At 45.6% G+C, this 23307-nt stretch overlaps 1 protein-coding gene across 2 annotated transcripts in view; it reads left to right on the forward strand.

The window, feature by feature from the left end:
- MEGF6 (multiple EGF like domains 6) overlaps positions 1-23307 on the forward strand; it is a 107225-nt gene that overhangs the window by 12082 nt on the left and 71836 nt on the right. For both annotated transcript variants that reach the window (XM_056332289.1, XM_056332290.1), the window contains one exon: positions 7576-7680. In XM_056332289.1, the coding sequence (XP_056188264.1) occupies positions 7576-7680 (105 nt within the window). The remainder of the gene's footprint in view (positions 1-7575; positions 7681-23307) is intronic.

Consider the following 23307-nt stretch of genomic DNA (forward strand, 5'->3'; position numbering starts at 1 on the left):
AATTAGAGCTGTTGGACACTGTGTGGTGGAATCAGTCCAATAAGGACATCTTATCTTGCTTTCTCTTGGAGGCTGGCATCTCCTCACTGCAGGGTGCTCTTTGCTCCAAATGCGGGACTGTTCATTGCTTTTCCTTCAAAAATGAAAAAAGCCCAACCCATGTGATGTTATATTAGGGGAAATTTTCACCACTGTAGACTTGTGTGTAGCTGGCTGAAGCCTGCTGCTTTCTTACTTGAACAGCAATGTTAAATAGCACCGTGAAATGGGTGGTCCCAGCACCGTGGTGAAATTGTTCGGGTTTTCAGAGCCCACACTGGTGCCTGGAAGAAGAGGGCTTGTCCCACTGCAGCCACCGTGACGAGCATACTCATTGTTTGCCTAGATTGATGGCTGTCTCTAGCAAAAAAAGGGTGTACTCCTTTTCCTCACGTGCAGGTTGGTGTCTCTAAGCACATAGAGGTGAGAGGATTGTTAGTAAGGGGCTATGAGGACAGCACTTGGTGACTCAGAGTGCGTGGGCTCTGCTGGGAGCTAGTAGCTTGGAAAGAGATGGAAAATTTCATAGAAACACCCTGTAAAACAGTGCTAAAGCAAGTGGTCTGAAGAGTAATGGCTCCACAGAGATCTCACGGGTCTCAAAGAATATTTGGTTTCTTTGTTCCACTCCTACTGTGCCATTTGAAATCGTGACAGCTGTGCTTGCTCGTAGCACCTCATGGAGCTGTCAGACCTCACCTTGTAAAGGCAGAGTGCCCGGTTCCCTCGGAGTGTGCCTGCGTTTTGTCCCATCTCTTCTGCTGGCAGCAGAAGTGTGAGATCTTACTGCGTTTCCATTGCCCTCAGTCTTGGAGCATTCATCCACCCAGTCCCATTTGGGAAGGGAAAAGGTCAGAAGTCAAGACACCCTTTGCATTTTTAGCATGGCTTCAGGTTCTTTCCCTGCCCGATTACTGATAGATGGACTTTCAGACTAAGCTTCTCAGTTTCAAGTGGCCTCTGAGATGCTACTTAAATTCCACATGGGTTCAATAACACAGTTAAAGCCCTTGCTGATTAGGATGAGGGGCCTGCATGTCTGGTAATCCCCATGATCTCTACTTTCAGCTCAAGATGTTGAAAAGCTGGGTCCCTCCAAGTCTTTAGCTCTTGATGTGCATGAGGAGTTGGAGCTCAGCCGCAGACACCACGTCTGTGCTCTTGGGCCAGCCCCTGCCACGTTCAGAAGTGACACAATGAGGCAGAAAGGCACCGAGGAGAGCAATAAATATGGAGGAGGCTAAAGAGAAGGCCATTGCTAGAAGATTTAGTACCGGTGACCTTGTCACGATTGCAGCGTTTGCCTGTGAGCTGTGCAGGAGATGCCCGTGCCAGCTCTGCCGGGGCTGCACACTCCTGCAGAAAACACGGCTCTTTGCTCAGGCTGGACGGGCAGCGAGGCCAAGTCGTAACTGGGACTGCAGCTGGGGAGAGAGCCCGGCTCCGCTGCCAAGTGGGATGGAAACACCCGAGTCGGTTTTCAGTGAGCTAGCTGAAGGAAATGGAACAGCCTAGGTGAGCACAGCTTGGCCGAGAAGCTTGAGCCAGCTCTGGCCATTGTGCAGCTGCGTGTCCGGAGAGCTGCTGCTGCCTGGCAGCCTGCACCAGGCGCAGTGTGCTGTTCACCTGCCTCTGCGGAGATAGGGGAGGAGCTCAGCGTGAGGTGCTGGTCTGAAGCTTCCGTCGCCATCCCGAGTTATCTTTAACTGGAGTTTTTATCCAGCCCTCATTAGGATCGTGCTTTGTTCTGGTTTTTAGCTCAGGTAGAGGTAGAGCCTGGCTCTAGTTAGAGAATTAATGCTCGCTTAGTGTGAAGGAGGGGCAAGGAAGTATCGGAGTGTGAGACACGATGAAAGCCCCTTCGAACATCCTAAGGGCTAAGTAGAAAACCACTGAATTTTAATTGCCTCATTAAAAGAGAAACTTCTATAAAAGGCTCCAGAGCGAGTTACCCCGCACTGAACCACATTTCTTCCTGCCAGCTCTGCTTAGCTTTAGCATATCATTGGCCAGGAAGGGGAAGAGCGCTCAGCAGGGCCCGCTGCAGTAGCCGTGCTCGGCTGCCGCGCTCGCTCCGCCGGCACCGCCGAGCCCAGCTCGCACATAACCCCGGGAGCTCGGCCACGCAGGCGAGCATGCACAGGCACGCAGGAGCCGGCTGAGCCGGCCTCGGCGGGAGCAGCTCCATTATTTGTGATACAGGTTGGAAGGCTCTGCAGGAAATGTGTTCGGCTAACAATTTAATTTCCCTGTTAGGCTGGCTTTCCTTTGTACATCACCTCTTGGCTCCTGGAGGCTCATTGTTTTGTCAGCTGAAAGGCTTTGACTGAACTTCTGAACCTTTCGCCTGGGATCAAGCCTAGTATTGGTTAAACTTCTAACGTACGCTCCCCTGGGAGACCGTCTTTGGCCGCGCAGGGAATGGCCGTGTTGTACTGCAGTGAGCCCATACGTCTCACAGGAGGATTGCTCTCCTCCATCACTCCTCCTTTTAAACCAGTCTCTTGTCTCTGACTTCCCAAGAATTCTGCCTTGCTAAATCCTCACAAAGGACGTTGTCTGACCTTTCAAGCAGAAGGCAGCAATGCTTTCTGTAATTTATCCTTTCTTTCCTGTTTCCTAGCAAAGCATTGCTGCCCATTTCCCAAATTTCATTGCATTAAATTATGTCGCTCTGAATTAGGAGCTAGTTTGCAGAAGGCTTGGAAAAGACCCACAGGCCCCTCAGCCCCACTGGGCTGGGAAGTAGCTTATTATCATTTCCACTCTGTATGTGCCGGCTTGAATCACAGAGCAGGGAATTGTCCAGCTCATTCAGAAAATCTGGGGCACAGCCAAGAATAACACCCGTATCTTCTAATCCCTGATTTGTGTTGCTGCAATTGCTTCTAATATTTTCCATTGTTGTGCTTTGGGTCTCACTGAACTGCCTTCGAAGGCTGGCAAACAGGGCATCGTGGAGCCAGGCTGAGCTTTGCTGGGACCCTGCCCAAAGTCTGGGTTTTGGGTGATTAAGGCGAAGGATTCAGGAAAAAACCAAACTGCCTTACCGTGCAGCCATGCAGTCAAATCGATCTAGTGGTGCTGAGGCCTGAAGGAAAGGGACAAAACAGAAGACGGCACTTCTTGCAAGACTAGGACTGGCGAAAACTTAAGGCTGCAGCCCTAGGAGAATCTTGGTGCACACCTGGAGATGGGAAGTTGCTCACTGCCCAGAGCTGCTTCTGCCTCACCCTGGGGGAGGACGCACACGGGGAAGTGTTTGCAGTCACAGGCATCGCACGGCATGGCTCAGCTGGGCAGGGTGCTTGTGGAAGAGTTTCCCTACTTCCAGTGTTCTGCACCAGCAGGCCAGCACAGGACTGGTAAAGGATCACCATGGTCCCCGAGGATACATGGCTATGCAAAGTGATTAAAACATTAGATGAGAAGATAACTGGCTTTCCGAAACAACATTTCGTCACCATTTCATTAGTTTGGGTAGATGAGTATTTGGACTTCAATGCTACCTTTGTATTACTGAGTAATTTATTTTTTTTTTTTTTGGAAGGGAGACTTGAAAAATCATCAGGTCTTTAAAAGAGCCGACACTGAGGCTCAGATATTTCAGACCTGGTACATCCAAGGTGCAAAGTTTGGGGAGTTGGGATGTCAGTGAGAGTGAGACTCGAAGGAGCTGAAGCTATCGCTCAGCTGGTGAGCTGCAAGGCAGCTCCTGCATCCCCCAGCCATGCCTAACCCTGGGGTGCTCTGACAGCTCTGTTGTGGAAGAGGTGATAGAGCAAACATCCTGAAGGTAGGTATGTAGTTTGTCTAGCCAGAGTGTGTGTTGTGACAGCAAATGTGCAAACTTGTGGAATGTCATGTTCACCTAAACCTTCACAAAAACTTCTTAATCACCGCAGATTAGGCAGAAAGTGTCGCGCAAAACAGTATCGAATTTTAGCATAGAGGAGAAATTAGGAAGTCAGTTGTGTTTCTGTAGGAAAAACCAGGGCGTATATTTGATATACAGAGGATTCAAGGGTAGGAGGGGAATAGTGGGAAACTTGGTAACATGGTTATTAGAATTCCATGTCCAGCGGATTGTAACTGACTGCATTGTGGTAAGAGTTATGTAGATACCTGACAATGTAGGGCACAGGGGTGGGCCACCTCCAGGGTCTGAGCCAGTGATTTGACTTGCACTGAGTCCCGAAACAAAGTGCTGCCTTGTCTTTCTCCAAAATATCGTCAGGAGGCAGAGATTGTCAGGGCAGTTTTGTGCGTGCTGGTGAAACCATTCAGCATTTAGGAGGTTTGAGGACATGAATCTGCGCTGCACTGACTACATTGCCTTCATTACTCAGCGGAGAGGAGGCTGGAGGTGAGGGTGGGGAGAGGAAAAGGACCTGCTTTACTGCCCAGGTTATCCTCTTTGGTTATAGGGGACGCTAGTACCACCAAAACATGATTCCCATTTGTGCAGCTGCAAGCAGACCTATAGGGGGGAGGGAAGGATTTTTTCAGGTGTGCAAGCTGGCACCTGCAAGATTTGGGTTTCTTTCATGCAGGCCGTACATGCTTTTTCCTATCTCTGATTTGGTGTGTATGTCTTAAAGTTTTGAGTTACCTTTCAGAATGGATTGGTAATGTTGCAGATTTATCTTCTGGTGCACACAAAATGTCCTGCCAGCGTGACCCAGAAAGGCAAACGCTTCCCTGCACTGTTTCCATCTGTGTTTCCTTTTAATTCCGAGTGCACAATTGGTGTTTTGGGGTAGGAGTATTTTGTGCCAAGTATTTTGCAGCCATTTTTGAAGCCTGCACGAGGTGCCTTTCTTCCCCAGTTATAATAACACAAAATGAAATGTGTAATCACAGACCTGCTTTTTCTGTTACTAATTAGTTACAGCTTTAGCTGGAATAGAAAGAGAAGCTGGGGGGCTCCCAACTTGCGAATCGGAGCGGGAAGTTACAGACAGCATGCGTGTGGAAGCCTCAGTCCCGTAAGCACGGTTATAATTGTTTCCACGTGGTCCCATATCATACGTCGGTTTGCAATTTAATCACAGGTTTTGTATGTTCAATTGGTAACTGCAAAGGTGCCATTTCAGTGCTGGCCTCGAGCATGGTCCAGAGCCTTCTGGTTGGGGACTTCTCCACCAGCACATGCCCAGAACCACATGCTGCTCTCTGCACTGGCCGGTGCCACCAGTGTCTCTTGGGGTCCTCACTCAACGTGCTTGAGCAGCTGACAGTGGTTCCCCAGGCTGTACCTGCCGGAGATGTACTTAATTCTCCACCTTTGTCCTTAAGGTAGTCAGGACATGCAGAACTGGCAGCCTTGCAGCTCAAGAGAAGAAAAAAATGGCATTTCCAGGAGTGTGTGTTTATTTATTTATTCATTCATTCCAGCCTGTCTGCACTCATGAGCCCAGGTAATGTTAACGCAGGAGATGTTGCTGTGTTGTTTTCCCACACGATGTGAATTTACCGTCAGGAGCTGCAGACATGTCATGAGAGTGGCCAGCAGCATGCAGGACTCTGCAGTCGGTCTGAAACGTCTCAGGCTTTTTCTTTACAAAGTGAAATCCTTGAAAATGGTCTTTAGCCTGACCCACACAATCTGGTTTTTTAAAAGCAAGTGTGACTGCTGAAGTTTCTAGGAGAGGCCAGTTCTGATATCGTTCTGGAAGGTGCTTTTCTTGAGCATGAAGAATCGCTGTGTGTACATGTGCTGCATCAGCAAAGCCAACTGCTCTTAGCTGGGGTAAATTGTGACTGTGGGTCTGGAGTGGGGTCACTAATGGCTTGTGATCACCTTACACAAACCATCAGCTCCGCTACACCCATGAGTGCCTTGAGATTGGAACAACCCCTGGCTCTCCTAGCAGGAGAAAACATTGCTCTCGTTTTCGCTCCTATTGTTTCCACTAAAGCCAAAGACAAAGATCCGCTTCACTTCAGCAGAGGAGCTTTCCTAAGGATGCAATATACATTTGCAGGTTGATGGTTCACTTATTCTGTTGGCAAGCTGCTTCAGCCGGCGACCGCGCAGGGCAGCAGCGTGTTTCAGCCGGCACACGATCCACAGTAAATCGCAGTGTAAGCTGCACTTGGCTCTGTCAGCGCTTGCTCGCCTCTGCTCTGTGCTCTTTCTAGTAAATCTGCATTTCTGAGCCAACAGGTTTTGGATTGCCAGGTCTGTCTTTTGTAATTTCAGCTACTTGAAATAAAGACGTTCTCTGGATCCATCGGCTGGATCAATAGGACGTGAGGGCCCCTCACACAGGCGACCGTGACACACTTGGCAGTTGCAGTGCATTCCTTCCCGGGATGCATATCGGTCCCCGTTGCTGCTGTTGGCCCAGGGCTGTCCACAATCCAGCCTGGGCTGAGCAGGGATCTCAGGGTAGGCCAGTGGGAACTGCTGGACCAGCTACTACTGTGATAGCTCTTGTACCGTGTTGACAGGTTAAGCTCTTTTTGCTCTCTGTTATCATCTGGTTTGCCACTGCTTTTGTGAAATGTGTTCCTACCCAGTCCCATTGTTCTTGGATTTTGTTACAGTTTGTTCAATGAAAGTGAAAAGGGAAAGAAAAAGAGGAGGTACAGGAAAAAGAAAGAAAAGAGAAATTGGCTGGCAACATAGCTATGTCCAGATCAGTGAATAGAGAGAACATTTCATTGTCTGAATCTTTAAATGGACTTAAAAAGGAAGATAAGCACTTGTTCTGCATCCTTACACTTTGACAAAGCATGGCACACGTGACAGCATCACTTGTTAACAACATTTCTCCTTCTGAGATGTGCATTTTCTAGTGGGAAGTATAAAATACTGGCAGCATTTCACGGGTTATGAGAAATACACATTTCACTGGAAAAACATATCCTTGTTTGTGGTTTTATTTAGATGATTTGAAAAGGTGGATTTCAGAAGCCTAATTGAGCATTCTTTGTCTCTGTGTACATTTTACACTTCACTTGGTGAGAACAGAGAAATGTGGCTGCTCAGGCTTACTTACAGTTTAGCTCTATTTCATCCTCTCGCCCATTCAGAAGGTGACGCCACATTTGGGTAGCCAGCTCTCCAGGGAAGCTCAGAGGAGAGGTGGAAAGCAGCTTCTAATGCTTTCTTCCTGAAAGATGCCTCCGATTTCAAAATAACTAACTCATCTTTGTTGCCACAAGGTCTGATACGATTCTGCACAAGTTATTTTCTGACTATTTTACCCACTTGTGGGCTGGAAAAGCAACAACCCTGCAGCTCTACTGATGTTTTCTTGTGTATTTTCATTTAGCTGCACCTTAAGAAAAGCCCTTAGACATTGCCCTAAGGTATTTTACTTCCTATCCTACTTTTTGGGAGACACTGTAGTTTAATATATTGTCAACCAAAAAAAAGTCACCTTTCAAAAACTTTTCCACAGTATTTTTATAACTATTCAAGTTTGCTACGGGGCTATGGGTACTTAATCAGTGAACAGTTACTTATTAGTGCATGTACCCTTCTGACTGTGACCTCGGGAATTATTCTCTCCCTCCTCCTTCCAGCTGTCTGCAGTTATGGGGTTTGTTTCAATGGTGGAAATTGCGTGGAGGGATCTTCCCAGCTCTGTCATTGCTCCTCTGGTTTCCAAGGACCTCGCTGTCAGTACGGTAAGGAGCCTTTTCAAATTCTTCCTTTAATTTTGAGTCAGAAGTGGAGAGGATAAAGAGCAAGGGATGCCCCAATATATTTTTTTTATCCTCACCATTGTTTTATCTGCAAAAGTTCAATAATCTGCTCTCTACTTTTTTTGGCCACTGTTTGTAATGTTTGGGGAACTTGGATGTTTGGAAAGGAAATGCTTATCACAACTTGCTGTGAAACATAGCTCTGTACTGTACAATAGCCTTTATTCCTGGCTGCCATCAGCAGAGGGATTTGCTGGAATCTGAGAAGGAAGGCGATTAAAGTTGGGTCAAACAAAGAAACCCTGGGGTCATGGCCTGTGGAGTGCAGCTCAGCCTGGGGGAGCATGGCAATGGGCTGCCACATCAGAAAGCAAAATAGTTCTCTGACTAGCTGGATCAGTTATATCTTTGGCTGGGCTTTATTTTGGGGCTGCTAAGCTTTATTTAATTAACCTTTGTGCAATATACAAATTCTCTCTTGAAGGTTATTGAGTTTCCTATGTTTGGTAATTCACAGATGTTCTGATTTGGTAACATGATAGTCTATAGCAAACAAATGCTAAAAGCTGGAATGGTTCTGCATGCTGCATATATGGTAAGGGAAAGTGTGCCTCGTGCTGCTGTGGGGAGAAACGGCCGTCCCTTTCTTCCCTCTAACTGCAAAGTCTGTGAGGTACAGGGCGGTAACAATTACTCAAACGATTTTTAGCTTATATGGATTTATAATAGCAAATTAAATAATAATAAGACTACTTTTTTTTTTAATCATCCATCAATGTATGTCTCTTCCTTCAGAGATATGTGGTTCCGTGCTCTCTCACAAACAGGAGGTGGATGGAGGTGAGGGGAGCTGCTGTTGGAATAGTCCTCAGCAGGAGCCGGTCTTTTCCCACCGAGAAGGGCTGGGAGAGGAGCATGTTCTGCAAAGCCTGAAGCCCCTCAACCCCAGAGTAACTGGAGCAGAAGGTGGAAAGGTGACCGTGCAAGTTAATCAGTCCAGGGACAGTGTGAGGTCTCGCTGCCACTGAACCAGCCTGCTCTTGTGCACTTTTCATGGTGCATCTGTTTTAAGGAACCTTAATTGTTGTTACAAGTGCCAATTTAGAAGTGCTTAAAAGGCCCTTACACATTTAGATAGTACCTTTAAAGAAAGAAGATTTTCTGTCAGATACAAACTGATTGTAGCTGATTTGCAGATTGGCAAATCTGATTAGATTGGCCAAACCTCCTTGATGCAGTTGACTTCAGGCGCTATTCCTTCCTTCCTCTTTCTTTAATATGTATTGTTACCTGGAACTAGAGGTGTGTGTATTACAGTCGGAGGCTTTCTGGAACTTGACTGGGACAGTGGGGTGTGTGTGTGATGGTTAGGAGTCCCCTGCCCCCTTTTCCAGTGGTAGCACAAGTTCTCAATTAGGCAATGAAGCAATTTCCTTGGTAAGAAGAATCAAAAAGAAGTGCCCGGAACCACAGAGTAGAGATCATGAGCCTGGCTGCTGCTCTCTTGCTGCTAAACGGGAGCTACTTGTAGAAGTGCAGGCTCCGTGTGGCTACAGCCAGCCCCTGAGCCCAGCCGGTGGGATTTCAGCAGAGCCTGGGCATTGTCAAGCAGCGAGGTGGCACAGACACCTCTGACACGAGGCATAAACCACTCCTGGAGTCTGAGACAGTTCTGGCCATAGGTCTGCATCTCTGCTAGAGCCTCCTGTTACCAGCCAGCCTTCATCTCTGTTACAGCGAGGCGTGCCATTTCTCCCGGGCTGGTTGTCCTTCTCCCCACAGCATTTGCAAAGGCATCACCCAGAGTTAACACCGTGTGCTATAAATACAGGGTGCTCTGTCCCTGTGTGAGCGTGTTAAAAATGGGCTGGTGTCTGGGGACAGCGTGAATTTCTGCTTGTCTGGGGACAACATGAATTTCTACTTGTCATAAGCACGGTGATGCAAGCGGCTGGGGGACCGCTGTGCCTGCGGAGATGCAGCAGGGCGCGAGCTTCCCTGGGCTGAGCTTTTCGCTGCTGCACTGGGGTTTAGCACCACGGAGCCTCCCCACTGCTGTGCAGGAAACAGAGCAATGCCCAGGGACCCAAGCAGTCCAACTTTAGTTGCTGCTCACGTGAAGCTCTATGGCTGTTTTAGTGCTAATGGTTTAAACTCTACATTTTAAGTAAGGTGAAGAGGATGCTGCTTAGTATAGAACCAGTTTTCAGGTTGTTTTGATTTTTTGCTTTACATTTCTAAAATAGTCACGCTGCAGACACAATACTACCGTGAGTCCAAAATATTTATCCGTCCAGTTACACTTTTCTAACTGCAGTCTAAACATGTTACTTAAAATACTGCTTCCCTCTCATCCTTTGACCCCCCAAAGGATTAAAGCATGGCTAATTCTCAGAGATGCGCATGATCCTGCGCCGCTGCTGAGGTTCATGTTTGCACATGTTACAGGGTTTTCTAGGAAATAAACAGTCCTGAAATTGTCCCTGAAATTTTTTTGTCATAGCTTCTTTTGTACAAATTAATAAAATAAACACCGGGCATTTTCCTGTCCAGAACCTGAGAGGTAAAAAGCATGTTCACATTTGGAAATGTTTAACAATTCCTGCAATTATAATTGGTTGCAGCTTTGAAAATAAAGCACATGTTTCTGAGACCCCCAAATATTTTTTTAAAAGGGAAATGACTAGCTTGTTTTGGAGGGGAAGAAAATACATCTGGAGTTGCACTGGTGTTACCTCCTTGGGCAAGGGACTCCAGGTTGGTGCTTTGCGTCTTAAAAGGTCAGCCTGGGGATGGCTGAGGATCGGATTTTATTTTACTGCCCTGCAAAACCTTTTTGCAGACAAAAAAAGGCAGCAAAGGAGGACAAAGTGGCTCGTGTCACCAGCGTGCTCGGTGTGGTGTGCTGTCTTTGCGTGCCACCCCAGGGCTGCTCAGGAGGGGAGAGAAAGACAGGGGGCAAATGCAGGATGCTGTGACCACAGCTGTGGGTTGCAGCTTGCTTCCCCCCTCCGGATTAACAGGTCCTTGGTACAAGAAGCCTTTCCCCTTTTCTGGGGAAAAGGATGGTCTCATCAGTTAAGAGGTGGCTGTTAGTCAGAAAAATTGGACAATTATAGTCCGTGGTTAAAAATCAGATGTTAGTGACCCTCCAGTAGTTGCACTTTGGGAAATCATGTAAAGTATGACAACATTTGCACCTTTTGGAAGTGATAAATTGAGTTACAAAACAAAAATTTAAAAAATTCCAGGATTTTTCTGCCAGTGAACAAAGCACAAGTTATCTGTGTCATGGTTTTCACTTGTATTTCTAAGCAATTTGATTTTATTTTAATTCTTCTAAATTCTAAATGAATTGGCTGTTGAGCTGTTCCGCAGGATATTTTACCTTTATGGTGATGTTTTGGGATGTGCCTCTATTTGGAACCTAGAAGCAAGGAACCAAACTGTAAAACCAGATTAAAAATTATTATTATAATCATCAATAATAATAATAATAATAATAATAGGAAGGAAGAGCTTTTGAAACTTACTGGATTTCTGATCTTTATTTTGAACTTTTAGAATGTCTTTACTAAAAACATGGGTTTAGTGTCAGCTCAGAGAAGCTCCTTACCTGTTTTGCTCAGCTCCAGTATGCCTGTCAAATTTAAATAAGTATCTGAAGTCGTGAATACCCATGGCCACATCCTTACCTTCTGTATCTTGGCAGAGCAGGGGGGATGGGCTGCATTACATCAAATGAGGGATGGCCAAGGATACGCAAATTATGGCTCTGCTACCTGAAGTTAAAGGAAGAAACCAACCCAAACTCGTTATTTTGGAGTGAGCTAATTACAAGCAACAGGGAAGAATGTGAAATAGAGTGGATAAATCATTCTTCATGCTGCTTACTGTCAGTTTATAAAGTGCTAATTGTTCTATTGCTTTCTGAAACAGCAAAGCCCGGCTGAACTGGGAGCATTCCTCTGCATTTGTAACCTCAAATTATTTTCATTCCCAAGTGATCTACGTTTTGCGCTCAGGGCAATAGCAACCCCTGACATCCCGTTCTGCTGGGACAATGCTCTGCTGTTTCCGAGGCCTGTTGTTTGTAAAGCTTGCAAAGGCACCCTTGTCCTGCTTCATCAGCAAATCCACCCAGATGGGACTCTCTGGTTGCTTAAAGGGCTGGACGGAAGGAGAAGGGGCTTTGAAAGCCCACACCCAAGCAGGACGTGCTGGCTGGCTCAGGATTTCCACTTTTTCCCTCGCCTCCTGGTAAAGCAGTAGAAAATACAATGTGATCAATACCAGTTCGTATCTGCAGCAGGTTTTTTGGAGAGGGCACGTGGTGGCCATGAAAGATGCCAGCACGCTGAGAAGAGGAGTGGTTTATTTTCTTGGGGCACTGCTCCATAAGCCTCGCCCACTCCTGAAAACAAACCCCAAACCCATTGATGTAGATTCTGCAAATGATGGCACGTTTTCATCGCCTGCAGAGGAATGAAGTGTATAGATACAGTAAACCAGGGACAGCGTTCATTTTGCAACACAAGTTGCTTTGCAAGCATCTTCAGGAAGCTTTCCTAGCTTTCAGGCTTCATTTTAATCTTTGTTACCATCCCACTTTTAAACAGATATTGCTCCTGAATACTCAAAAAGACCAATGAAATTGCTGTATTAGCCCTAGCTTGAAGAAAATTAATCTTTTTTTTTTTCCCTGTTTCTTGGTGCTTTTCATTATTTATAGTATTTTCCAAAAGCCACGGTCCTTGCCACAGAGAACGTGCTGGTTGAGCATATGGGAAGATTCTGGCAAGAAACTCATGCTTCCCTTCATCTTCTTTTATTATTGATTACTGTAAATAGTTTTTCTTAGTAAATACTTTTTTTGACAAATTTCTGGTGGAAACCTAATTGCCTGGATTCTCATTTTGTCTTTCGCTGTTAAAAGTACTCTGGGTGGTTGACTTCTGTGCCCGTCAGTCAACATTTGTGCTGGATTTTAGTGATGGGATGGGAGGCTGGAGGCTGCTTCTGAGAAGGCAGCTTTGGGAAAAGACGCATAATGGTTAGTCAGTGAATCAATTTTTCCTCATCTGTCACCTATAAAAGAGGCTCTCCTGGTATTTGAGATGATGATGCCTTCTTGAGAAATTGTTCCCCCAAATGTAGCTGTGTAGCATTTGACTGGGGTAGATCTGGATGTGGTCCGGAGGGCTTCTGCTGAGGCTGTTTGATTAAAAACAACGTGAAAATAACCTAGAGTGAATGAAGTTGCTCCACAGCGGTATTCTGTGGTGTCATTTGTCTTCCAGAAATCTCTGTGTCTGATCTTAATGGTATCACTTTTTCTTTTCTGGAAAGAAATACAGACGTGTTTGTTTTAAAGGCAGGACATTCTCTGTCCTGGCCAGACTCTTATCATACCTTTCACCATGGGATATTTTTACTGGCCAGCCTGGAGCAACAGCAGTCCTGTGTTTACTCTGGCTGGAAAACCAGCGGTACCCAATCAGCCTGGCTTCCAGGGGTGAGATGCTGTCCTTCCTGGTCTCCTGAACTGCTGAAAGCGATAACATGTGAGCACCCTCCGTCTGTGTTAAATCATTGTGCTCCGAAGGCAGACCTCTCAGCAGGGATGAGTGAGCTCTTCCAGGAAGGTCTTGCAGTGCATCTTGTTTACCTGCCTGGGTTTCAATGCCTTTTCTGTTGCCTTTTGCATTTTTGATCCTGTAAAGTGCTGTCAGTGTAAAGATTTATCGTCTTTTTGATCCCTTGCAGCGTGGCATTGCGAACCTGCCGTAAGTGGGCCTTTGCTGGTGCAGCAAACGAGAGGAAGAGTTTGAGCTGAACGGTATTATAGTGGCTGCAGAGAGTGTTTCTGAACTGAGAAAGCAGCTGGGTTGTCCTGAACTCCTTCGTTATCTTCCGTGTCTGGTAGATGAAAGGGTTGTAAATGGAGTGTTGGAGGTTTGGTTTGGGCTGAGACTCTCTTTAGGAGTTCCCTTCTTTGAGCTGGGATGTAAATGACCTTTCTGTACAGGGCTCTTTGGTGGGAGGGAGGGGGTGCTGGTGAACCTGGGCTCTGCTCCAAGCCTGCCCTGCCTTCCCAGGGACCCTCAGACCACCCGATGCTTCAGGGCCCGGTTTTGGTGAGCTGGGTGTACCCGAGTGGGTGCCACGGAGCAGCTGCCCGCGTGGCTCTGGCAGCGCCCAAGACCTCTGCATGCCGGGGGGTTGCGTGTTGGTGGCAGGGACCGTCCGGCTGCAGGACACGGAGCATAAAGGTTGTTGTTGTTTGCATCTTGTCCTGTAAATCAGCTGCCTGGCTTCAACGTTTGCTTACTGAAAACTTCACGGTGGAGTGGATCGTTTCAGCAACACTCAGGCTTTGGGGGCTCTTGTGTGGGAACTTCGCCGTGCCGTAGGGACGGGACCCTTCCTAATTAGCCCGGCTGCGTTTTGAAGGATCGGCCAGCCCAAATCTTCTTTAGCTTTGCACAAAGGAGAGGTCAACTGTAAGCAAGCAGGGCCCGTGATTAGTGTCTGCTTTTGCAAGGCCAGCTGAAATGGCTTTGTTGCTGCTTCAGGAGACCATTATTGTCTCTTTCTTTTATAGCGCTGCCCTCATTTACACAAGCGTTTGACATGCCCTCAGTGTTGTTTGATTGACTAATGACCCTATTTCTCCCGCTAATCTCTTCGAGCTGTTCAGTTGGAAGCCTTTGCGATGTGTTAGGGCAGGGGCTGTTTGGGCGGAGGGGTGGGAGAGAGGGGTTTGCTGCAGCCTTCGGGCTGGAGGGGATTTTCAAAGAGAAACAGGAGTGCCAAGCACTTGAAGGTGTTGAAATCAAAATGGGAAAGGTCTTTCTCATCCTTGGAAGCAAAGGAAAGCACCTTGTAGACTCTTCTTGGATGCAGGAGCCAGATGCTTCTTTCCGAGGTGGAAAGACACCAGCAGCGAGTGTGCACGTGCGATAATCCTTGCTTGGACTTGGGTGACTTCCCTGGGCCAAAGGCACCCTGGTGCCGATTTCAGAATGACTGTAGCAAGATATTGTGTTCGATGTTTCGTGGGTTTACAGTTCACAAGGCCAATTTAAAATCCGTTTACGGGATTAAATAGCAGCAATTGTTCTTCAGCTGTCAGTTTATTGGAGAGAATCCACTGTTAATAATACCAGGGCTAAATTAAGCAGAGCACTTCTCCAACAGCCAAGAAGTCCGAGTACTTTTATTTATAAACAGCCTCCTGATTCAAAAGTTTAGCCTTCTGCTGGGGAGGGGAGAAGAGCCTGAGCCCAGAGATTTCGCGGCATTGCCGTGCAGCTCTGCCTGCTGAGATTTTCTCTCTTTCTGGCTCAGGGAGGCAGTGGAACAAGGGCAGCTTGTGCAGAGCTCTGCTTCGTCCGGTGCTATCTGCTTGTCCATCAGCCAAATGTTAGGTATTTAATAGCTGGCAAACAGGTAGCGCTGAGCTCTTTGAAAAAGTTAGTGAGAGGAAACAAGCCAAGGCTATGTAGGGGCTCATTCAGTTAAAAAAAAAATAATCTTTTGTGAAGTGAGTTTTGAAGAAAAGAGAAAATGTTCTGAAGCTGGGGGAGCGGCTGGGGTTGTACCTGCAAAACAAGTTTCCTCAGACATCCATCTGCGAGGCAGTCTGGGCTCCAGCATCCCTCACCAAGACGCCCCATGTTCATTGCGAGCTTCCTGGCACGAGCTCGATTTTACAAATCTGGATGTAAATGCAGGGCAATTACTCTGTGAATAACTTCATAGTTCATATGATTTGAGTTTCTAAAGGTTAACTGGAGTACAGCAAACAGCCTTTTGGATGTACGCTCTCATGCTTAAAGTTGTCCAGCTTTGTCCAGCTTCACCGATGAGTGATGCAGCATATGCACAGGCAAAAATGTTACTGACACATTTGTTTAAAGGAACATGATAGTGGGTGAAAAAGAGACCAAAATCTTAAGGGCTTTAGTGAATTCGAAATATGGCTTTCTATGTTCTCTTCAAGCTTTCGTTGGGTTGAAGTCAAGAATTAAGGATTCCATTATCATTTAAAAGAGATTATTCTATTGGGTGAAAGAAAATAAACGGCTCAAGTCTTTTAGATGAATTGTAGCCCTCTGCCTGGATTTTGGCAAATAAACGGGAGAGGAATCCTACTGCTGACATTGCACTGGTTTGAAACGTTCATGTAGATCTTTGCTGCTTCTTGCATTAAGATCTGTCAGAGGTAAGAAAAGCTTGGAAGGAAACTGCTTGTTGTGCCACCTGGAGAAGGCCAAATCTACACTTTGTTTTGAGGGACTGGTACCTTGGGCCAAGTCATGTGAAGCACTGGATGCCATCTTCAAAGCGGTGCATGCTTTCCCTTTAGTGAGGATTGAAACTCCTTAATTATTGCAGTGCCAGCACCATGGCAAAATGTCAGGCCCCGCTCTAATCTCCCTGCAAGGATTTCCATGAATGTTCGCAGCCAGCTGTGACCAATTAAAAAGGGGGAATTGCATTTGCGAAACCTCAGCGACTTGCAAAGTTGAGCTAAGCGTCTGAAGAGCATTACATTTTTGAGAGCCATGTAGTCTACCCTAAGTATGTACTTCTCATAAACCATATGTTGAAAGTCAGACTGTAAGCACAGAGGTGAGTCAAGGGATATTTATGTAGGAGAACAGATTGTTTTCCAAGCAATGAAAAATATTGCAGTCTAACAATGGACTGCTGGGATCCCATTGTGTAATTGCTAATAAGAATGATACGTGGTTGCCAAGTAGACTGAATTAATGCTGAATCCTTGGACCGTTAACTGGAGAGGACACGACCATCGCCCAGGTCAGGTAGCCAAGGGCCATCCCAAGCTTTCGCTGGCTCACCCAGTTGGCTGCTTTCTGGAAATGAGAGAAGATGATGATAAACCATAGCCCGGTTCAGTCTGTGCAGAAGAACAGTTTCTGGAGGCACATCTGAGCCGTGCCTCGTGTCCCCAGCTGCGGACCCTAGCAGCTCTGCCTTTTGCCAGTTTACGTTACAGAAGAGAAATGATACAGGGTGGCTTAACTCTCGGGACCTGTGATCTTCCATTGCTTTCCGGGGGTCTTGTGCAAACTGGCAGTGTGGGGTTCTGTGCTGGCTGTGGGCACAAGGGAAACACGTGCCAGCCAAAGCAGGGGGTTTAGTGAGTGAAATGAGGAGTGAAGGCCAAAGTAAAAAAGATAAGTATTGCTGTAAACCTTCCTGGAATTTTTAGGATTAGTTTATGCTTAAATACATAGTATGGTCTGTAATAAATCGTCAGTATGTTATGCTTTCAATTTCTGGGTTTGGAAAGGTTGGAGAAAACATTGTTATTCATTATGCGCTGCCTTCTCCAAAGCATCTTTTTAAAGCAGTGTTCTCTAGCAGGTGATAACATCTTTCAATCAGCTTCTGAAACTTCTTATCTCCACCTCAGCCACAGCTTTCCCTTTAATTTTTGCTTCCCTTGTTCTGTTTCAGTCTATTTCATCTCCTTTGCTGTATGGTCTCATTTGTGTATGTCCTTTGTATTACACAAATGACACAGTGTCATTTGTGTAATACCTCAAGAAACAAAGATATGTTGAGATTCCAGTCATTACAAATACTTTTTTTTTTTCCTTTTTTTTTTTTTTTTTTTCCGGGAAGATGCTTGGAGGATTCCTGCTCCAGAGGTTTAATTAATGAGAGGTATGTGAGAAAGGGAGGACACTTTCTGTATCTACTTGATCCAAATTCAAATGCTTGTGCATTCCTGTTGTGCAATGCAGTTTCTTCACTTGGGCTGAAGCTTGCCATTCCGTGCAGCCTTAACCCAAACCAAGCTGCTTGATAGCAGAGGAGGAGGAAAATCTCCCTCCGACAACGCCCTCAAACAAATCAAGGGTGGCACCAGCCAGCAAAGGAGTTTGTTATAGTCACTTTTTACTGCTAGGTATGTTGTAAAATTCAGATGAAAAATGGTATCTCTGCAAATAGGATTCCTCTTTCTCCAGAGACTGCGGCACCAGGTTCAAAGCAGCAGCTCAGGGAGTTTGTGCCTTTGCAGCTCTTTTATCCTCAGGTTTCCCATGTGCTTAGCTTGAGTTGGCTGGTTACAGCTATGTCAGGGTTCTAAATTCATCCTGTAGCACATATGTATGTGTGTGTATATGAACGGTAGGATAGCATGGTACAGAAATGGTTTGTAGTATTTTAATACCACCTATAGCTAGTATTCAAGAATATGCATTGCATTTTAATGGTTCCCTCATGGGAAACATGGAAATGGTTTGCAGTGGAGTGAGTATTTACCTGACTGGGGAGTCTTAATCTTTCTAGCCATATATAAGCACGCAGACCCTTCGGTGCTTGTGTATGGCTAGTGCCCCACATGCCCTAGGCAGCCAAGCCCAGACCCTGCTCCCCCCGGAGTCAGCGCTGTCCCGGCCCGCCAGGTGTGAGCTGCGTGCGGTGCTCGTGCTGGTGGTGATGGTGTTGGTGCTGACGTGGCAGGGAAGTGTTGGGATCACGCTGTGCCAGGGCTGTGTCACTGGTTCCCAGCTCTGAGGCTGGTCCCCCTGCCCGGGAGCAGGGCAGGAGTGCTAGCTGCTGGAAGCAGGCGCACAGCAAGCGTTCGGTGGCGGCAGCAGCGGCTCTAGACGGAAAGGAGGATCCAGGCAGCCTGTGCTATTCTGGGGTGAGATTTCCCAGTCCCAGAGTAGTTGGTTTCCTCCCAGACACGCTTAATTTTATGGGACTTCAGTTTCTTGTGGTTCAGCTTGCACACACAGACACATGTGCTCTATATAGCTGTGCAGACGGTTTTCCTTTGCATGATGCAGTGTTTGTGGGGCCTCTGTAAGCTCTTTACATTCCCGTTGGCTAGAGGGACACCTGTTAGACCCTCAGTCTCTCTAAGCCAGCCAGAAAACTGTTTTGAAGGCCAACAGGTGTTTCTAGTTTGCCGTATGTGAATGCATATTAACTGGTTTTCTTCCCGCCTCCCCAAGCAAATAAAACCACAGTTGAATCTGGAAATCCTCCACTCAACACCAGACCAGCAGGCAGCTCTGCACGGGGGTGCCAAAAAGTCCAAACGAGCTCCCTTCTCCACGGCGGGCTGTCTAGCACACTCACGGACTAGACGCCAGGGCTGCTGGCCTTTAGCTGCTCTCTTAAGTAACGCATTTGTGTTTTACTTTCCATTTATTCTGGAACATTAGTTGAAAAGCCTGGCACGCTGCAGCTTTTAGGACCCTGTCATCGCAGTTGGGTTTTGTCTCGCGTATAGCTCGTTGGGCAGGCCGGTCCCGCTCCGTTCGCACACAGGCAGTGGCCATCAGCAGTTTTGCAGCAGAAGCTGGTTTTGATGTTTTTCACCTTAAGTGCATCTGCCTTTCTGGGATGCTTTCGGTCCAGGCTTCTGAAAGAGGTCTTTTTGAGGTGGACTGTGCTGTGGACAGCTATGCCAATACAAATGAACAGTGAGAACAAAGAAGTAGGATAGCCTGTGTTTGCAGATTAAAATAGAGTTCTTTCTCTTTAGAGATTTAAGTGGCTTGCTTAAAGACCGGATAGATCATTACCAGAGTTCCAAACCAGCTCTTGGCTCTTTCAGCCAGGAGCTGTTTCAAATCACTGATAATGGAAGTCAGTTATGCTGATTCATGGTCCTAATCTGATTGTCAGAGATCAAAGGGCCAAAACAATGCAGTCCTGTGTAATAAATGCAAGCGATCGGTAGGATGCTGAGTTGCTTGCGCTGGTTTAACGGTACGGTGTGCAGCGCATAAAGGGGACGGGTGGGTCTTAAGCTGTTAAAGAGAATCCAGGGGATATTGTGCCTTTCCTCAGCATACCATTGTTTTTTGCAAGGCATATTGGATTTCAGTGCAGCAGATGCGGAGATAATGGATGCCAGATGTATGTCATTAGAGGATGCCTCTTTTTACCAGCTGCAAATTGTCCATCACTTCCTCTGCTGAGCATTTTCATCACGAGAAGCTTGAATTCCCACAATTTACTGATATCTCAGATGCTATCAGGCTTCTCTTTCCCTGATACGTAATGGGCTTGTGCAGTCCCAAGGCAACCACATGTGCAAAAGTCAAATAATGTGTTTTGATTTGTATTTGTTCAGGAGCTCAGTTATGATTTGCCTTGATAAACTTGCCTGGAAAATTATATTCTACATTTAACTTGTAAAATGAATCCCTAGAAAACTCCAAGGGTTTAAGTGAAAGAGTGCCAGAGATGTTTTTGTACTTATGTGGGAATAAGACATGGCTTTTCACTTTACGGTCTCTAGTGTAACAGGATACGCTCTTTAAAATGCACATTTTTAAACTGAAGAAATGGTTAAAAGGAGAACAGTAAGCCGTGCAGACAGTATGAATACAGAATGCATCATGGCATATTTAGGGAGAAATCTGTTATGAAAATATTTGTACTTTACACAGGTTTTTAATCAGAAGGAATCTGAGGTTTATGTGAAATTTCATATGTGTTGGTTGATACATCTCCGTAGTAGGCTTATTTATTCTGTGAATATACCATTTTCTAAGTCTTTTGAAGTCCATTCCTTCCTGCATGTATAGCCCAGGCAGAAAATCAAGAAAATTATTTTCTTGAAATGGTTTGTTAGGTAATTTTTCTTTTTTTTTCTTTTTTCCCCAAACCTAGAAAAAAGCTTCATTGTTAGGAAAACAATGCCGCTAACTTCCCTTCCCGAACACTGGTGCTACTGTTAACACCTTTCTCCTTGGAACTTCCTTTAGGGCTGTGTCTGGCTCAGGAGGAGGAAGGTGAGAGCTCAGCGCTGTGCAGGCGCTGCTGGAAGCTGTCTGGATAGCTGCATGGTGCTTCCATGGCCAAGTTGCAGGAGATAAGGGAAAAAAGGACTCTGGTCTCTTAAAAGTGCTTGGAGATGTTTGCCCCACCATTTTCCATTCTGCAGTACTGAAACTTTCCGTAGCTGGAAATGCAGCACCTTTCTTGTGCAGCGTATTGGCTTTGACCTTTTTTAATGTAACAGCAGAGAGCAGTCATATTTGAAATGCATAGCAGAAACAGATGTAGCAAATTATTTTTGGGAAATAGCAGATCAGGTAATTTTTCTGGTTTAAAATGATTTAGGCATTATCCCCCTCCATTGTGGTCTGGGAAACTGCCCTGAATTGCACAGCAAAATGCTCGCTCCTAGCAAAGAAATACATTATTTCCGCCTTCTTTTTCCCCAGTTGCTCAGGATCTCACCTCATTAATAGTGAAGATTTTGGAATGTCAAATATTTGGAGTATCTGGGTATCAGAGCTATACAATAGATCTCTGTGGCAGGCGGTCACTGAATGCCGTCTTTCTGCATGGAGGTGTTTGCTTTGCCTCTAATTCTGACCGCCTGCCCAGTGCTGTGGCTGTCCCTGTTGAGCAAACATCTTTGAACTTAAACAACTGCTCCTTCAGGAAGGTGGATTTCAAGTTTAGAACATTACATTTGTGCTTTTTTTTAAAAAAAAAACTTGTGAATTTAACAAGAAGCAAGTAGCAATGACCCTTTCATTAGAGACAAAAGGAAGTGTGTATAAATGTCTTTTGTGGCTTGGCAGTAAACTTGCTGAGGACAACATAAAACATGCTCATTAAATGTTCTTTAAACAGTATTGCTTTTTGTTTTCAGAAGCAATGTGATGTTTCATCCCGCCATTAATTGCCTAATACCAATTATGGCATAAACAAGCCATTTGCTATTGTAACTTTTTTCCAATTTATTTTTCAAGGTTCTTACTCTTGACACCTATTATGCATCTGGGAACATGAAGGGCTTTTGTAGTGAAATATAAATAATGAGATCAGTGATCAATAGTTTTACATAGACCATCCTGTACTATAAATGTTACTGCAGCTCTTGAGAACCGTACAAAAAGCTTCCTCCCCTTGGGTGCTTTGCTGTGTTGAGCTTAATTATACAGAGACAAAGAGACTAGAAGAAGATTATTTTTTCCCCAGGGACTTTCCAGTTCTTCAGAGTAAGACATGTACTGCCCTTTGTGCGCTGGTAGCTGAGTGAGCAAGCCTCAGAAAAGAGGTGCTCTTTACGTTGGTGTTGCATACAATCAAAATTCTGCAAAGTGCCAGGACAGACTGGACGAAGAAGGACTCTTGTAGCTGAACATTCAGGTTATAACCCTGCTGCCTGTGATCATAATCTTTATGGTATTTCAGCACTTCTGAGGCTGTTCCAGCCAAAAAAAGGAAGTTTGCTGGAAGGAGCAGCTGATAGTCAATGCTTCAGAGCTTTGAAAGATGCTTGGTTTAGAATTCCGTTTGAACAAAGAGAGTGGATCCTGTAGCTAAGGATAATATCTTCTTACTTATCTGAATAAGAATTCAGATGGGTAAGTTTAAGCCTGACTGGTGAAATAGCTGAATGTCAAACTGATTCTTCCTCTCATTTCTTACTTTGGTAGCAGAGCCTTCTCCTCTGACGTGCTTGCTCCTGAAAATACATTGTCAAGTCTTACCTCTCCAGCTGCACAGTCTTTGCCAGGTCATCATCAGTGTCCACTCAATCACTTTCATCAAAGCTTTTGGCTTTAAAAAAGGCCATAAGTCATATTTGGAAATCTCACTGTAATTGACATTGTCTTCTGTCAGCTGCTTAGGTGGTCCTGTCTGGCAAGGTCAGCAGCTGGAGGAGCTGCATGTCAGGACCCTGGGAGACTGTATCGGTTATTACGGTCAGCTGTTCAGAGGAGCTGTCAAATCACCAATTTTGGACCATTTGGGGCTAGCCCAGAAGCATTAGTTAATTGGTTGAAGAAGGGATATGCAGCAGGTAAGCTCTTCTTGGATGTCTCTGCATTCTGTTTATGATTTAATTTATATTATTTATATTATTGTACAATAACATCTTAAAGGTAGCTAGCAAACACATTTTTAGGATGACGCTGTGTGAGAGCTGCTGGTTCTGGTTTGTTTGAAAGCAAAAATCAGGAGGTTTATGTTGTTTGCATTGTTTAGGGATAGGAACAGATTTATGGCTATTATACCAGACTATACCCTCCTCCTCCTGGGGAAAGACCAAATCCAATAACCAAGAAGTTAGAACAAAACCTCGGGATTTTACAGGCATCTGTTCAGATTCTTCTCTTTTGAATGCTCTGGTGACTTTGGGCATGGTATGTTTGTAATGACACTGAGAGCTTTGCTAAATTGCAAGTGCACCTAGTTCACAGGAAATATTTTTCTTGAAAACCACTTGACTACACTCCTGCAACACTGCTGTAAACAAAGGCAGCTGTATTTCACTGCTGTCTACATTACAATGGAATTGCCATTTTATAGATCAGGAATAATTATGTTAAAGTCAATGCTTTGTTCCTTTTTTAAATGAGAGAAGAAGAGAACTTTGATTTCTTTATCCTGGTTAGTCCCCTGCTTAACTGCAAATGTCTGGGAGAAGCAAGTGTTGATGCCGATTTCAGGTTCCAGGAGAGTGAGGTCCACTGATGAGCAGCCTCCTGCACCATGCACGGAGCAGCTAATAAAACCACTAACAAACTCAGATGTGTTAAGCATCACAGCTAGGCGGGCTCGTGAAGTAGGTATGTCTTTTGATGT

Source organism: Falco biarmicus, chromosome 3 (genome assembly GCF_023638135.1).
Source record: "Falco biarmicus isolate bFalBia1 chromosome 3, bFalBia1.pri, whole genome shotgun sequence".
In the NCBI taxonomy this organism is placed as follows: domain Eukaryota; kingdom Metazoa; phylum Chordata; class Aves; order Falconiformes; family Falconidae; genus Falco; species Falco biarmicus.